Source organism: Strix aluco, chromosome 2 (assembly GCF_031877795.1).
Source record: "Strix aluco isolate bStrAlu1 chromosome 2, bStrAlu1.hap1, whole genome shotgun sequence".
Classification (NCBI taxonomy): domain Eukaryota; kingdom Metazoa; phylum Chordata; class Aves; order Strigiformes; family Strigidae; genus Strix; species Strix aluco.
In genome coordinates this window covers 45,573,912-45,588,834 of record NC_133932.1, presented here as the reverse complement: position 1 = coordinate 45,588,834, position 14,923 = coordinate 45,573,912, and the positions used below count along the sequence as shown (strand labels likewise).

The 14,923-nt window shown below is 35.0% G+C and overlaps 1 protein-coding gene across 10 annotated transcripts in view; it reads right to left on the bottom strand.

The window, feature by feature from the left end:
- Positions 1-14,923, bottom strand: part of DMD (dystrophin) — a 1,148,563-nt gene that overhangs the window by 689,120 nt on the left and 444,520 nt on the right. For 7 of the 10 annotated variants that reach the window (XM_074814589.1, XM_074814586.1, XM_074814591.1 and 4 more), the window contains 4 exons: positions 13,671-13,841; positions 4,949-5,128; positions 2,846-2,974; positions 1,088-1,258 (listed from right to left, as the gene is read on the bottom strand). In XM_074814589.1, coding sequence (XP_074670690.1) covers positions 1,088-1,258; positions 2,846-2,974; positions 4,949-5,128; positions 13,671-13,841 — 651 coding nt within the window. Of the gene's footprint in view, positions 1-1,087; positions 1,285-2,845; positions 2,975-4,948; positions 5,129-13,670; positions 13,842-14,923 lie in introns of those variants that run through there. The other 3 variants (XM_074814593.1, XM_074814594.1, XM_074814596.1) reach the window with 3 other exon arrangements.

The following is a 14,923-nucleotide window of genomic DNA, read 5'->3' as shown; positions in this document are numbered from 1 at the left end:
GACTGCAGATAGCTGATGTTTAGAATACAAAATATCATGCAACACAGTTTGGGCTTTGTTCCAAGATGTTCTCTGTCTATAGTTTGTCCTTATGTAAGAAGTGAGAAGCACACCAGAACGGTTGAAGTACTACTGATGGCCAGTAGGGAAACAAAACAAAACAAAACAAAACAACCAAAAAGGGTACTTTTATTCATAGGACATATTATTTTCTGTTCCAGAAAAGAAACCTAAATAAACTCAAATACCCACAAAGAATGTGCTGGTTACACAGGGTATTGAGCCCTGAGTAAACCTGAAACAACTCATGAAAACCATATCTATTTGCTTATGCTTTTTACAAAGCTTATTTCCTGCTCTGCCACTGATCCTCTGTACATTCATTTCCAGTGCTATTACAGTAGCCAGCAAAAATAGTTAAGATCAAGATCCATGCATTCCCATTATCCTGTATACCAACTTGCATGGCTACCTGCTTAATTTGCTGAATAGCTCTCCACAATAAAGGCAGCAAATACAATGGAGAAAGTAGGTAGCTTATGTCCTTCCTCATTCCAATTCAGAAGTCACAACTTGGCTAAAAATTACCTAATCCATACTGAATTCAGATTCAGCAGTCAAACTAGTTGTACAGATGAGTAGCTGAAGTATAATTGATATAATCTATCTATATATCTCTATCTCAACCCTTGGTGAGCAACAGCTTCATAGGGAAAGGCTGAGTGCATTTAATGAAAAATTAGCCCTCAAAAGCCAATCTATATTAAAAAAAGGGCTACTCATACTTTGAGAAGATTAAGAATCTTATTAATTCCCAGATGTAGTTCATTCTTTATAAGTTAATGAAGTAATCGTTATATTCGTATAAAGTCAGTGAATATTTCTAGTTGTGAAACAGTGAAAAAAGGCCTTAATGCCAAAAAACCCAAACCTTCACACTTTAAAAGAAAATATTCTTAGGGTCTACATTTTTTTCCTTTAAAAGCTTAGTTTTTGGGGAAACTGCAGCCCGCTATGTAGTTGTAATTGTGCACCTTATATAAATACCATTTTGTATGCATCTCCATATGGAAGCAAGTCCTCCTACCTTTCCACTCTTAATTCTTTGTGATATAGTCGCAAATCGCTGGTTGAGCTCTGACAGTTTAGGCTCTACTACTTTCCTGCAGTGATCTCCACGGTTTGTCATCAAGTCTACTGCCTGGTCACGCACAGAGTCCACCTTTGGATGCATATCATTCAGCTCAGCCTTTAAGCGCTACAGTCCGTGAGCAAGAGACAGGGCTTGAAGTTAGTAATAAATGCAAAGAGAAAGAGAGAGAGAGAGAGAGAGAGAAAGTGTGCAAAGGAATAGGGAGCAAAACCACAAAGCAAATTCAGATAATTATACATGAGTGTGTAAATCCAGCAGAAACACATTAGATAACATTCCTACTCATATCTCTCAAATTTATAGCAGGAATGTATCTACATGTCTGTTTTAATATCTCCTAGAGGAAATTAATGGTGAACATTATTTCTAGGCAGGTTCTTATCTGCAATATTACAATCCTCAGCATATTTCAGGATACGCTAAATTATTTTATGTTCCTAAAGCTAGAAAGTGCTGCTAATTCAAATATTATGTATCTGGATGTATAGTTGTGCTTTCATTACTGTTCATGCCTTTAGTTGAGGCAGGGAAAAATGACCAGATGAAAACCACTGGGAATTTTTTCTATAAATCTATCAAAAATTACCAAAAAATGAGGGCAAATACCTTCTTCCTCTGCAATAGTAATCTTAACAGTAGATCCCAGTATGGACAAAGGCCAAAAAAGATAGCCAGGCATTCAGGAATCATAAACACAGTTGGGCATTAAGAATTACATTTCACTGTCTGTATGAAATACCTTTGTATAATACAAATATATATATCTGTATTGATAGCAAAGATAATTGCACTTTGTACCTGATGGTAGCTTAATTGTTCATTCAACTACAAAAGTCTGTCCTGTAATTCTGTGAAGATCAATGACGCATTGATTTATGCTCTGCCTTGGAATTTGTAGTCTTACTTTAGTAAATGGTATCATTACGTTAGTGTCAGCAATACAGTTCTGATTTTGATTTGCAAACTGTTCCTCAGATAATATGCACTGACCATGGAGTTCAATACAAAGTAAAACTTCACACTGATTTCTGAAGAAAAAAAATCCATATAGATAATAATCTGAAGTTGTTTAATCTTAACAAAGAAGGTATTTTAAATGAGATACTTTAAAATTCACATCTATCTTGCAAGTTAATTTTTCATCAGTTGGTCAAATGATGCAATGGGCCAAATAAAACCTTCCAATCAATACACTAACCCATTATTATACAGCTAGTTCACCATACAATATTCTTGCCTGTGGTGTTGGTCTGGCATAAATGCAAACAGTGTTTATAGAATTAAAACAATAATATGACAGAGATATCAAATGCAGATATCATAGATATCAGAAAAGTATCACAGAAAAACAGAAAAGCAATTAAAAATGAAGAAGACAGGGAAAAAAAAGAATTTTGTTCAACCAGATGTGTTTAAGGAGCATTTTTCAGCAAACACAGGTTTAATAAGCTGCTGTTCTACTCACCAGGAAGTCCCCAAGATTTATAACAACATATCTGGTTTTATTTCTGCAGGGATTTAACTTTTGTAATGCAGTGCAAATTTATTAAGTAATCTCAAGCTGCCAGAGCGTAGATTTATCACAGAAAAAAGAATGTTAATCAGTTTGTGATACCTTTCAATATATGCTAGTTTTGACACAGTCCTTTTTAGAATACAATTAATGCTGTCTAGAAAATTGCATTTTTTTACCTTAAGAATTTCCTCTTTTTGCAGGGGTTTTTGTTTATCAGATTCATCCAACAGTATTTCAGCACGATACATCCAAGTTGTGACATTAGCTACATTCTGATCAAAAGCCTCCATGTGCTTTTGATATTCCTGTATGTGGAAAAGGTAAATACTGCATACCAAAAAGTAATCAGTACTGAAATAATAGCCATAATTATGCCAATTGTGGCAAACATGCATACATTATGAGATTAAACTTGCTTATTTTACACAGTAACTGCTTGTTTTGTGAAGGATAATATTTGCTGTTTGTTTGCTCTCACTTTATATGTTAAGTTTCTTTAAAAAGACATTCTAGGAGAGAGAGAAGCTTCCAAAGTGACAGACAGGAGGGTGATAAAGTCACAGCAGGTGTCTACAGCTCAGCCAGGCTGCTGAGAGGACCACGAAGCTGACAGCCAGACCTACTGGAGGTGGAAAGATGAGTTTCCCAAGAACCAGGTACAGAACTCATTTTAGAAAGCCACTAAGTTGATTGAAACTCAGACGGTAACGACAATGCACTTGCAAAGTCACTATCAAGAATGGGAGCTTTGTATCTAAAACTCTTCTTTACATTTCATCTAACTTCTCTGCTTTGAGACTCTGCTTTTTAAAAAGCTATTCTAGTTGATATTCTGATAAATCATTTTTCTCTCCTTAAGTTAAAAACAGTTTGTCTTTTTTGGTGAGCTCACTAGAATGAGGCCTATGCGTATCCACACAATACATATGTGTACCACACACCTGAGAATAAAGATTTTACTAGTCCTTTTGGCCCTCACATGTATGAACCTTTATTTTATACCCTTCTAAAATCACTAAAAGACCAACTCCCTCTCTTATACCTTTTTTATTATAGGTTCTAGTAAATATCAACAAAACAGAGAAAGATAGAAAGTAAAGGAATACATAACTATACCAGCCTATAAAGTCCATTATAAGTTTCTTACAATCAGTTCCACATTGAAGTTGAGCACCTGCATCATACTGAATGAAATGCTTAAGTTTTCCAGATAGAATAGACACAACCAGATGCTTTCACTTGTATACTGCATACAGCTGAAGAAGTCCCGTAGTGATGCTGTATATTTATCGCAGAAGCATTCATAGGCTCTAGTGGAGCTCTAACACACCAAGCTCTGAAAAGTCATGATAAAGGCTAACACACCCCTGAGAACCACTTCAGTTTCTCTGGGTTGAAACTGCATTCCCATGCTCTCAGCAACAGAAACTGCATACAAGATTTCCCAAAGCATTTTGGCAGCCCAATGGTTAAGACCCTTCTGTGTTTAAGGGTTCAAGTCATCATCTCTTCATGACAGAATGAATTTTAAGGGAGAATATAGTTACGTGACTATCAGCAGTTCAAAGCAGCTGGGGCTGAAGCTCCTGAATCGGTATTAAATGTGTAGTAGGGATTTTACTTTTGAGTAGGCTTAATCTGGTCCCCTTAAGTAATTATCCCTATGAAAACATGCACTATAAAACTATCCAAAGGATGATCATGCAGTTCTGAAAGACCAAATCGTAGCCCTTAAGCACATCAGGTGCACACCCTGAGCAGAACTGATTTAGTTGCCTCTGAAATGAATCACACACCAAAGCTACCCCATGGACCAAACCAACATGCAAGTGAGGACTTACTTCCCAACTGTACTATTCCAAACATAAATGCCAATGTAGCCAAAAGCAGCTGAGGTTGTTTGCATAAATACCAATACTTACTTCACTTATTTGACTATTGCTTTCACTTGATTCATATTCAAGTAGTCTAGCCCCTTGGGGAGAAACTGCATTTCATCCATTGCAGAAAAAAACCCCAAACCAAAACAGTCCAGGAACTACTGAGCCAGACAGGAGCAGGAAGCGCTAACAATCAGTACTCCACAGAGCCATCACTCTGTAAGCAGTCAGATTCTTAAAATATACACAATGTACTAAACAACAATCAATCTGATTGCCTGTGTACCTTTGTATTCAATAAGTGTAGTCCAAGGCACCAGAAAAAACACTCCTATGAGGCTGAGCACCTACAGCTGAGCACCGACATTTCCTCTGTGTGAACAAATGCATTTTCCTTACCAGTAACAGATTGAACCATTCCTCAGCGCGTGAAGTTACTGCTATCCAATTACTGTTCAGGAGGCTGAGTTTATCCTCGACTAGCCTTTCCTTTCCTTTCAGCACTGTCTTCAAATTCTCTCCTAAATCACTGATGCTCTTAAGATGGACCTGGCGTTTCTCAATCTCCTTCCGTGTTGCCTACATGTGCAAAATAAAAAATAAAAGTTCAGGAAATTAAAAATTCTCCACCCTAAGAACATGAAAACATTAAAACAGCCAGTAAGTTCATACCAGAACATACACTTTTGTTTTTCTACAGGAAGGGAAAGCATTCTGTGAAGAGCAGTAAGTAAAAAGCAAATTGTTCCTCTTTAGTTCTGATAAAATTGTAAATGTTCTTCATGTGCTCATAATCTTTTTTGGTAATAGTTTCATTTTTAAAAGTGTGAATTATCTCTCATTCCAGTGTTCAAAATACAGTTTTAAAACTTAACCATTAAACAAGAATCTACATTTTACAATATTTATATTGAGAAGTTTAAAGTTACTTTGCATATAATAAAATGACATAGTTATCAAATGGCACATAAAGCTTACATAATAAATGGGACAATAATAAAGCATCATGATGACATCTTAAGACTTAGAGAACTCCACTGAAAATACTCTAGTGAAATATAACATTCCATTCATGTTTTTCAATGCAACCTTTTTCAGCAGAAACTATGTTCTCTCCTGTTAGATCTTTTGTTTCCTAACTGTAGAAATGCATCTTTTTATTACATTCACTTGGGATTTCACTCTGTGAACTAAAATAAGCTATTGTCCATAGTACCTCTAAGGTTGAATGACTAAAATACATATGCAGTGTTAGAAGATCAGATTTCCAGCATCTCCTCCACTATTACCTTACCTTATATAGACAGATTTTAATGATATGTAAGGTCACATAATTTACTCATTATTCATGTCTTAATATTTGTTGCAACATGCAAGAAGTCTAACAAAAGGAGCAAATCCCAACATATTTAGACAACATGTAAAAAAGCAGGAATTCAATACTAAATACTGAACTGACACAATGCAGAGTATAACAATCTTGCTGAACACTCAAGGAGAGACACAAAATTCTTACACCTAATATCACATATAACCAGTTTTATCAGAGAAATTTATCTGAGCTCTTTGGCACCTGATAGCAATGATCCAGGCATATATCATCTCTGCTTATAAAATAAGGCTCCAACTAGAAATGGTCCAAAATGAACACAAACAGAAGTAAGTTAGGAGAAAAGTAAGAATCACTAGTCTCCAGAGACACTGATTTCTCACAGATAACTTGAATGCACTAAAAGAAGAACCACTTCTAAACAAACCACAATCACAATTCTTCCGTCTTGGGATCAACACTGTTACTGCACTAGAACTACACCTTTATCACCTTCATGATATCACACCTCTCACGGACACACATCAGTATGATTTTGTTGATAATGTGTTGTTAGGAAAGTAGAATTTTCAGTTTGCATTAAAGACAGTATAGAAATTATTCTTTCTGGTACAATACAATCTTAATAGTACCTCCATCTTACTTGGCATATGTTATGCCTGAAGCAGCAGCTTGCTTCCTATGCTTAACAGAATTAATGATCTAATTTTGTAATGTAATTTCACAGAAAAGGTTTTACACTTGCATTTCATGTAAGTATGAGAAATTTTCTACATTCTACCAATTTTCTCAAATACAGAGGATACGTAATAGAACCAAGACATGATTAACACAAATTATTAACTATAAACTACAGAATTATGAAATTTGAAACGGAGTTTCAAATTTCAACAGGTCCTTGTCAGATTAAAGGAAAAACATGTGCTCTTCTACTATAATTTTAACTGTTTCACAGCAGGTATAAAATGTCATAATAAAAAAGAATAAAACAAATAACATAATCTACCTCCAACTCAGGATGAAAAATTTTGACCAGCTTTATTACCTTTTCTGAGAAATTTACTTCCATTTGGAAAATAATCGCTGAGGTATATTACTATGGATTGTGGTTCCCTTTGCATTTTCCATGTATGAAAACTCAGACCAGTTTTGGGCTATATATATAAATATTAATCCCAACTAGAAATGTAAACAGACGGATCAGATAATTAAATATTAAATAAAACTGCTACCCAAAAGCTGGATGTATATTTCCCAATGTGTAACAAAAAGTTTAACAGTGCTTTGCCTGTTCCCAGGAGTTGCTCCTTTCAAAGTAAAGAAATAATGTAAACCAAAGACTACTAGGTGCACCTCTGGACAGTATGAATACTAACACTCCTGTGTATTAGCAAGTAAGGGCCATAAATAACCCGTGACATGAGTAAACAATCACACTTCTCCCCACCTTCTTAAAAAAAAAACATTTAGGCCTTTAACACAACATCAAAGTGAAAAAGCCATCTTCCACAATACTTCAAATCTCAATTATTCAAAGTTCTTAGGTATAAAATCCTGAACCCACTGAATACAGTTGAAAAACTAGCAGGGCCTGTAAAGACAGCAGGATTCCACGCTGCATTATCAGCTAGGACCTCTTCTGTATGATCTAATGTGCATTAGGTAAACTAACAACTTATTTTCAGTTCTTCAATAACATGTTTGGTTTTTTAATTTGACATTTCTTCATTATATTCTTCAGAATTCCCTTTCTCTTTTCAACATTACTTGACAGTGAGTCTCCATATACTTCATCCATTGGAATATAACAAGATAGCACTGGTAAATTCTCTGTAATAAAAAGATATAACTAGGATTATTTCATTAAAACTCAGGGAGTGGCTTTCAAAGTCTGCTAATTTTTGAAGAGCAAGTTCCAATATTCAGTGGATTGGTCTTCACTCATCACCTTTCCTTGTATGTTCTTGAGAAATAGAAGAGCATATTTCAAAATTAAGGGAAAAAACTCAATCCTGCTGGATTTAAACTCCCTTCTGGTTGCCCTAACATCAGATTGCATTTCAGATGTGCAGTTTACTTGAAAGAAAGATGTAGAATTTTAATTTTTACTACAGAATCAAAAGTGTTAGCTCTGTAATTTCAGAATGACATTTAAAACATCTGATGCCTTAAAAAAACAAACCCCAGAATCTCACAATGAATACAATATGAAACATTAACAGATAAAGTAGTGAAATTCTTCCCAGAAGGACTAGGCAATTTTTGATTTTGTGTGTTTATCAGGATGAACCCATGTGACATAAATAAAATACATATACATGTTAGAAGTTGAAAATAAGCTAATTTTTTGATGCAATTTCACATGCATTTTGGGGGAACAGAAATATATAAATAAAAGGTTGAACTAAGCATCATAACACCCAGAATTCAGTTGCAGCTGTGAAAATTTGCAAGCAATGTTCAACAGTGATTGCATTCACTCTGCTATTTGTCATTATAGTGAAGTTATTACACTAACTTTTTTTTTTTCCTCCTCCTTAGGACTCATATATTTATAAAACAAAAGTTTATTCAAGTGTGTATTACCTGCTGGAAGACGAAGGTTCCATAAATACTTTCAGGAAAGAGCTCCATTAAAATGTGTATACAAATTCTACAGATTATATTACATATATACAGTCAGCTCTTCTTTACATATGCCTCCATGTAGGATCACATCTACTAGCAGATACAGGAGTTAAAGATGATGGCAACCTCTCCACTTAAGTTGCTGTTCAAATTTATGTTAGACAGAATTCGGAAATGTCTCTTTGGAAGAAACTCTTGTACTTCCACTCTTCTGAAGTACCAGTTCTGGCTATTTGGTACAGGGTACCCCATCAGAAAGTCTTGACCCCAAAAATTAATTTGTATTTCAATTAATTAAGTCTTTTCTTAGCTTTTAAAGGAACCATTATTCTTTTCTCACTTGAGTTTCTCAGAAAAATGCTGGTAGTGTGCCTTAATCAAAACTGGGGAATCACATCACTGCTAAACACCCAGGACCTGAACACTTCCAAGAGAAATGGCATCGAGGTTCCCAGCACCCAGGAAATGAAAGCAGTCAGACAGATCCTTCTTTGTTAAAATTCTGCATACAGAGCATGCTTCGGGTGACCAGTTTCTAATCCCCATGCTGGTAAGACCAGAAGGAAGAGAGGGAGAGAGAGATCATACCAGCTGAGCTTCCCTTATACCAGTCCCTACCATCAATACCTCAGGAAATCTGTAGTGTAAGATAAAAGTTTTATTTAAGAAAAACAACTTTGGATGGCTTGAAACCCCGGCAGAAGCCAGATTGCTCTGCAGTGTTGAAAGGCATGGGGACAAGCTTTACTGAGACTTCATAAGAGGTTTGTAGTTGCATACAATAGTATTTTAACTATTTTACATATGGATCTCTAGAATGAGAGGATGAATCATGTTAGCATAAATAACTGCAGTTCCTTGTGCAGCAGTGTACACTTTTGAGTGGGGTTCACAGCTCTCTCTCTGATACCACTGTACTGTGGCATACTCTTTATCTTTCAGTTTACTAATAAATACCACTGGTTTTGTTTTAGTTTTCTTCATTTGATGTTTCATAAGGGAGTGAAAATCATAACCTCTTTCACATTAGCAAATACTAACTAGGAACAAATTATGTTTGAAAACAGAGGCTACATTGGAATAGCTTTTTCTGAGGATGTGGTGTAGAGGGTTTCTGAGCTATAATTTATAATGATAAAATACGAAGTTGAACCACTGATGTTTTTTCAAACAAACCAGAATTGTGACTAAATGTAGAGGATAATATTTTAATTGTGCTGGTCATTAACATATGTAGATTTAAAAAAATTCAACACCAACAAATGATTGAAAAGAAGTTCAATGTGTCCCCACACTGCCTGTATGATGTGGATTACTCAGAAGTAATCCTTGCAATTTGAACCTCTCTAAAAGAAATTAGTTAGGTGGCTCAACTCTCACGGGTGGGATTACAGAATTAATCAGAAGTTGACATTATGGCCTCCTCAGTGGCTGATTATACATATTTATTTGTTTATTCACAGCACATCTTTTATTTTTATTGCATTCTGGCCACTGCCTATGTATGAATCAGTTGACACAATTTTCAAATAATTTTCTTTTACTGATTTTACTGACAGGAAATATGTTGCTAAATGTGTTAGCTAATGTAATTCTAAGCACTTCAAGTCAACTTTATACTCACTGCTATTATATGCTGTGCTAAAATGTAACATTAAAGCACTGGCAGACTCATACTGGTGATAGTAGGGAGTGATACAGAACTTTTCAAGTAATACCATCTGCCATTTCCTTTTTGAGAACATGGTTTCCTGGCCATCTAATTCTTATCAGGCCAGTTCCTGATTAAAAGACAAATAAACCCCACAATGGTTAATGTCTTCAGTGATAAATATGTTCACTAAATCAGACTTCTAATTATAAATGGATTTCTAATATACAATATTTAATTACTATCTTTCCACCTGCATGTCATTTTTCTTATCTATTATAACAGAACTGAATTCAAATGGAAAGATTTAGCTTGTCTCTACTGAGTAAAAAGGCAGGATTTACAGTCTTCAGTATATTGCCCATCTCATTTCACATAACTCAGCCAAGTCTTTGTTCCATCCTTAGAAAAATTCTAGACATGAACAAATAAATAACACACTTCCCTTCATGTCCCATCATTTCCTATTCAAGATGGACATTCCTTTTTATTTCTACGTGTTATACCTGGAAGACAATATTCACATGTATGATTTTTTTATTCTAACCTCTATAATTATCTTTGAAACCCTCTGAGTTCTTTTCACTTTTAAGAAGTCTTGGGTACTGAAAATGAATTAGAAATAAGTGCAGTAATAAATATAACTGCTTCCTTGTGCTGTAAAGAGAAAAGATTATGAGCTCTCTGCTTAGTTATATCGACAGCAGCACACATCCAATTTTCAGTTCATTCACACTATTGAGTTCTCTTCTCTCCCCCTCCATTTCCCATCTTGTTTTTTCTGCAGACTTTCCTCACAATGGGAATCTGCTGGGCTTAATTCATCTCCCAGTGCAGTTCATTAGATCGGTTACTTTCTTCAGCAGCCTACTTACCTGGGAAGACCAAAGCCCAAAGCTGCGACGTTAATCAGATACTGTGAGGCCATGGTTCTGGGGACTGAATTATTGATGCACAATTTTGTATGACGCCTCATTGAAATCCACATAGGAGTATCAGTATCGTGCTTATTTATGAAGTCCTCACAAGAATTCTAAAGTGTCCAGGATAACATGCAGCAATTCCTGCCTCTTAGTGGGAGCAGAATCTTTAGGAAAAAGTATACTCACTTCACATAATTTCTGAAAATACTTACATTTGGAAGGCTAGAATCTTCCACCTATGCTATCTGTTAGATTGCTCAAAATTAAAGGTCTGCTCATATTTATGTGAATAGTGGTTTATATTCCTAAAGAAAATCTTAATAAAGGAATTCTGAAAGCAACTCACTCAGTACATACATAATTCAATAAGAAGCAGCTGCTTTCATCCAAAGGTGTTTGTTTATTCTTATTGTAGTGATTAAGTGACTGAAGGAGAAGAGCTGAGGTATTATATGAGGTTAGACTGCAGTGAAGTCTTTGGGCAGGATTTGAAGCCAAAATATGCTTTTTACCAGTTTTTCCTGCAACTCTTTATGAAATATCAATTCCTTGTGAGAATTCACATTATTCAATGGCGTTCTTTAAGATTAGTGGGTGGAGTGGTTTCCATTTAATATATTTTTCATGTTAATATTTCTTATTTTAATTAGCTCTTGCTACCTTTTCTGATTGTCATAAGATAAAAATATGTTGTACTTGTTGTAGCGAGTGTAAGACATAACAAGGACTTCCCACTGCGTAACTGCACTGATCATTAGGCTTTAGGTTCTAATTATGCAACTTCTGAAGCATTAAGGTTCATATCTAACAATTAAATGGTATTAGGGACAAATCTTTCTATTTAAACTGCTGTAAAGCTATATACACCTGGATTAACTTTCCTGAACATGCATGCAGGAACACATGGTGTACACTTCTGTTTCAGTAGAACTGTACTGTGTAGTTTAACACCACCAAAGATAATTCTTATTTTCATGCCTAGGTGAATGGACTGAGTAACTGGCAGGTTAGTCTGGGGGCATTAAAACCATATGATTGTCTAACCCATCTCTTAAAAATCTGATACTTTTACTTTATTATGGGTGTTCAGATGATAATATCAGTGAAAAGTAATGAGAGAAACTGCACAGACTTTATGAAAAGCAGCAAGTGAAAATGAGAGAACATCAAGCAGCAATGGGTTTTTTAGGGATCAAAGTTTTCATTTGGAAGTCAAAGGAGCAATAGTCAAAGCAGTAATTGTAAGATAATAATAGCAACAGTTATCTTTATATGTTCTTGGATACTACTTTTAAAATATTGTCATTTTAGAGACTGATGAACAAAAAAAACCCCAATTCCAAACCTAACAAAAGACTTGTATATTTTATTTTTATTGTTATCAGTTTGTAAATGATCAGTGCATTTCAAGATTAAAGACATTTCATTAAGCTCAGAAGCTTGAAAGGGGCAGTTAAAGACAAAAACCAACCAACCAACCAACCAAACAAAAACGAACCAAATTTTACTCCAGTGCCTTTAATTTTCACAGCCTTTAAAAAAATTAGTAAGGTTGCCTGTGTATTATTCATGACTGTTTCTATAATGCATGGTGAAACTGGTAAAATGTTTAAAGGGTTCTTCCTATTAAACAAAGCAGAAGTGGTAAATTTTTACACAAAACCCCAATAGCGTTTATGGGATTTTTTTGTTGTTTTGTTTTGAACACTTATCCAAAATGCTGCTGGCTGCAGATAATTATTTGAAATTCTGAAGCTTTGGATAATCTTGGCATAGTTTCCTCTAAAGCACAGATTTTGGTATGTATGTACATGATGACTTGGTTTGCTTATGTTCTGAGTTAGATTGGATTTTTATTACATATGCAGAATATAAACTAGACTATCTACTGTTCAATGATACTGTGCTAAATCTTAACAACATGCAGAGTTATGCAGTTTGATGTAGAACTCTTGCAGTCCTCAGTGATTCTGTAAGATGTTTATCTAAACTGTGGCACATATAGTAATTTTGAGGAAAGTTTCATTTTAGGCTTTGAGTTTTAACCCAAAATAAGAGTTCAAGGTGAAGTCTCATGGAAGTAAGAATGAAAACAAATGGACTACAAACCAGAAAGGTTAAGAAAACAAATATCCCACCTCCTGGCTGCTATCTGAACATGTGGAATTTATAGTGTTCTGTTCCTATCTTTCATCCCCTGGAGATCTCTTACTGTTTAATACTTTTCTAATCATGAGTAGAATGGGATGAGAGAAAAAGGGATCTCTATTTACAAGGATCTCTATTTACATGGATACTGGATGGATAATTTATTATACTCTGAAAAATGGAATTCTAACTTTAAATTCACCTCAGTGAAAATGACTGCAATTGAAATTGAATTGTGCTACTGATATATGCAGAGACAAGATGGTTTAAACTTTTCTGATCATTAATGTTAGGGTGAGATAATGCCATAACAGTTACAAAGCTCCTAATTAAAACACCAGAGTTGAATTTATTTCCTTTCTTTAACAAGAAAGAAATCTATCTTTCTGTAATATGCATAAACTGAGATATATAAAGGTACAGTGTGTGTTACATCGTTACCTTGCCCCAGGCAACTTCAGCATCCAAATTGCTAGGCATCCCCTGCACAGCTGATCTTTTTGTCAATTCTGCATCTGTCGCTGCAAGCCATTCTGTCATAGCATTAATTTCTTTTCGTAGCTTCCGGGACAATTTCAAGCATTTCTCTAACTCTTGCTTTTTTTCTGTCACCTGCAGAAAGAAAACATGTTTTTCTTAACTCTTCAGTCAAACAGGTTTAATGATTTTTATATACCATTTTCTATATGTCACTTTTCTATAAAAGCTTAGCTTGCAATTTCACAAGCCAAGTTGCACTTTTAATACAGTTATGTCTTGCCTTAGGTCTCTCAATATCTGTAGAGCGCAAACACCTACAAGAAAAATATGTCCATAAAGACACATTGAGTTTGAACTAGCAGCAGACCTCTGCAAACCTCCTCCTCCGTTTTGGAATCATGCATAGCAAATTAATTTGGAACAGTTGAATTAATAGGCTTTCCTTGAGACACAAAATAGCTGTCAAAACCCTTCAAATGGCATCTTTTCATACAGATGGCCACTTAGTGATATTGAATCTTCAAGGTTTTTTCTATATAGCTACACTACATAGAAGAAAAAAATTATCTGCCAAGGAAACCCCAAAATCTCGAAACACAAAAGTCACTGAACAATGTCAAACTAAGGCAGCAATGTTAACTTTAAGTTTTCAATTTTCTGAATCTTTTGGACATGAAGTACTATGGACAATCTCTGTGTTATTTGTTAATTTCTTTTAAGCATATTACATGGTACTTGGAAGGAAGGCTGAGTATTTATGTTGTCTTGACTGTCTAACACTGCATTTTGTTGTAATCTGGAGAAACAGGGTAAATACCATCTTCCTTGCAAGCCCGAGAGCATATTCAGGGAGAGAGAGAAAAGGTTCCACATATGTGGTAGAGAAGGCAGAAGAGTAAATGAAGACATCTCAGGTGGGAATCTACACTGCAATAGACATTAGGCAACTAGTAGCTAGAAAATACAAATTAATAAATTATGTTATGCTGAAGTTTAAAAAAAGTCCAATCAAAGAAGGTAGATTAAAAGCACTCTGATGGTCACTAATATTATAAAAGAAATTACTAATTATCTTGCATGTCAATTAGTAATCAAATGAGATTGTAGCCACTGATTTTTATTTAAGTGTTTTTAAATAGAAAAAAAATTGTCTACAGTAGTGTCAGTGTCCCAAACTGGTATCAGTATCTACTAAAACTGTTTTGGGCTTTGAC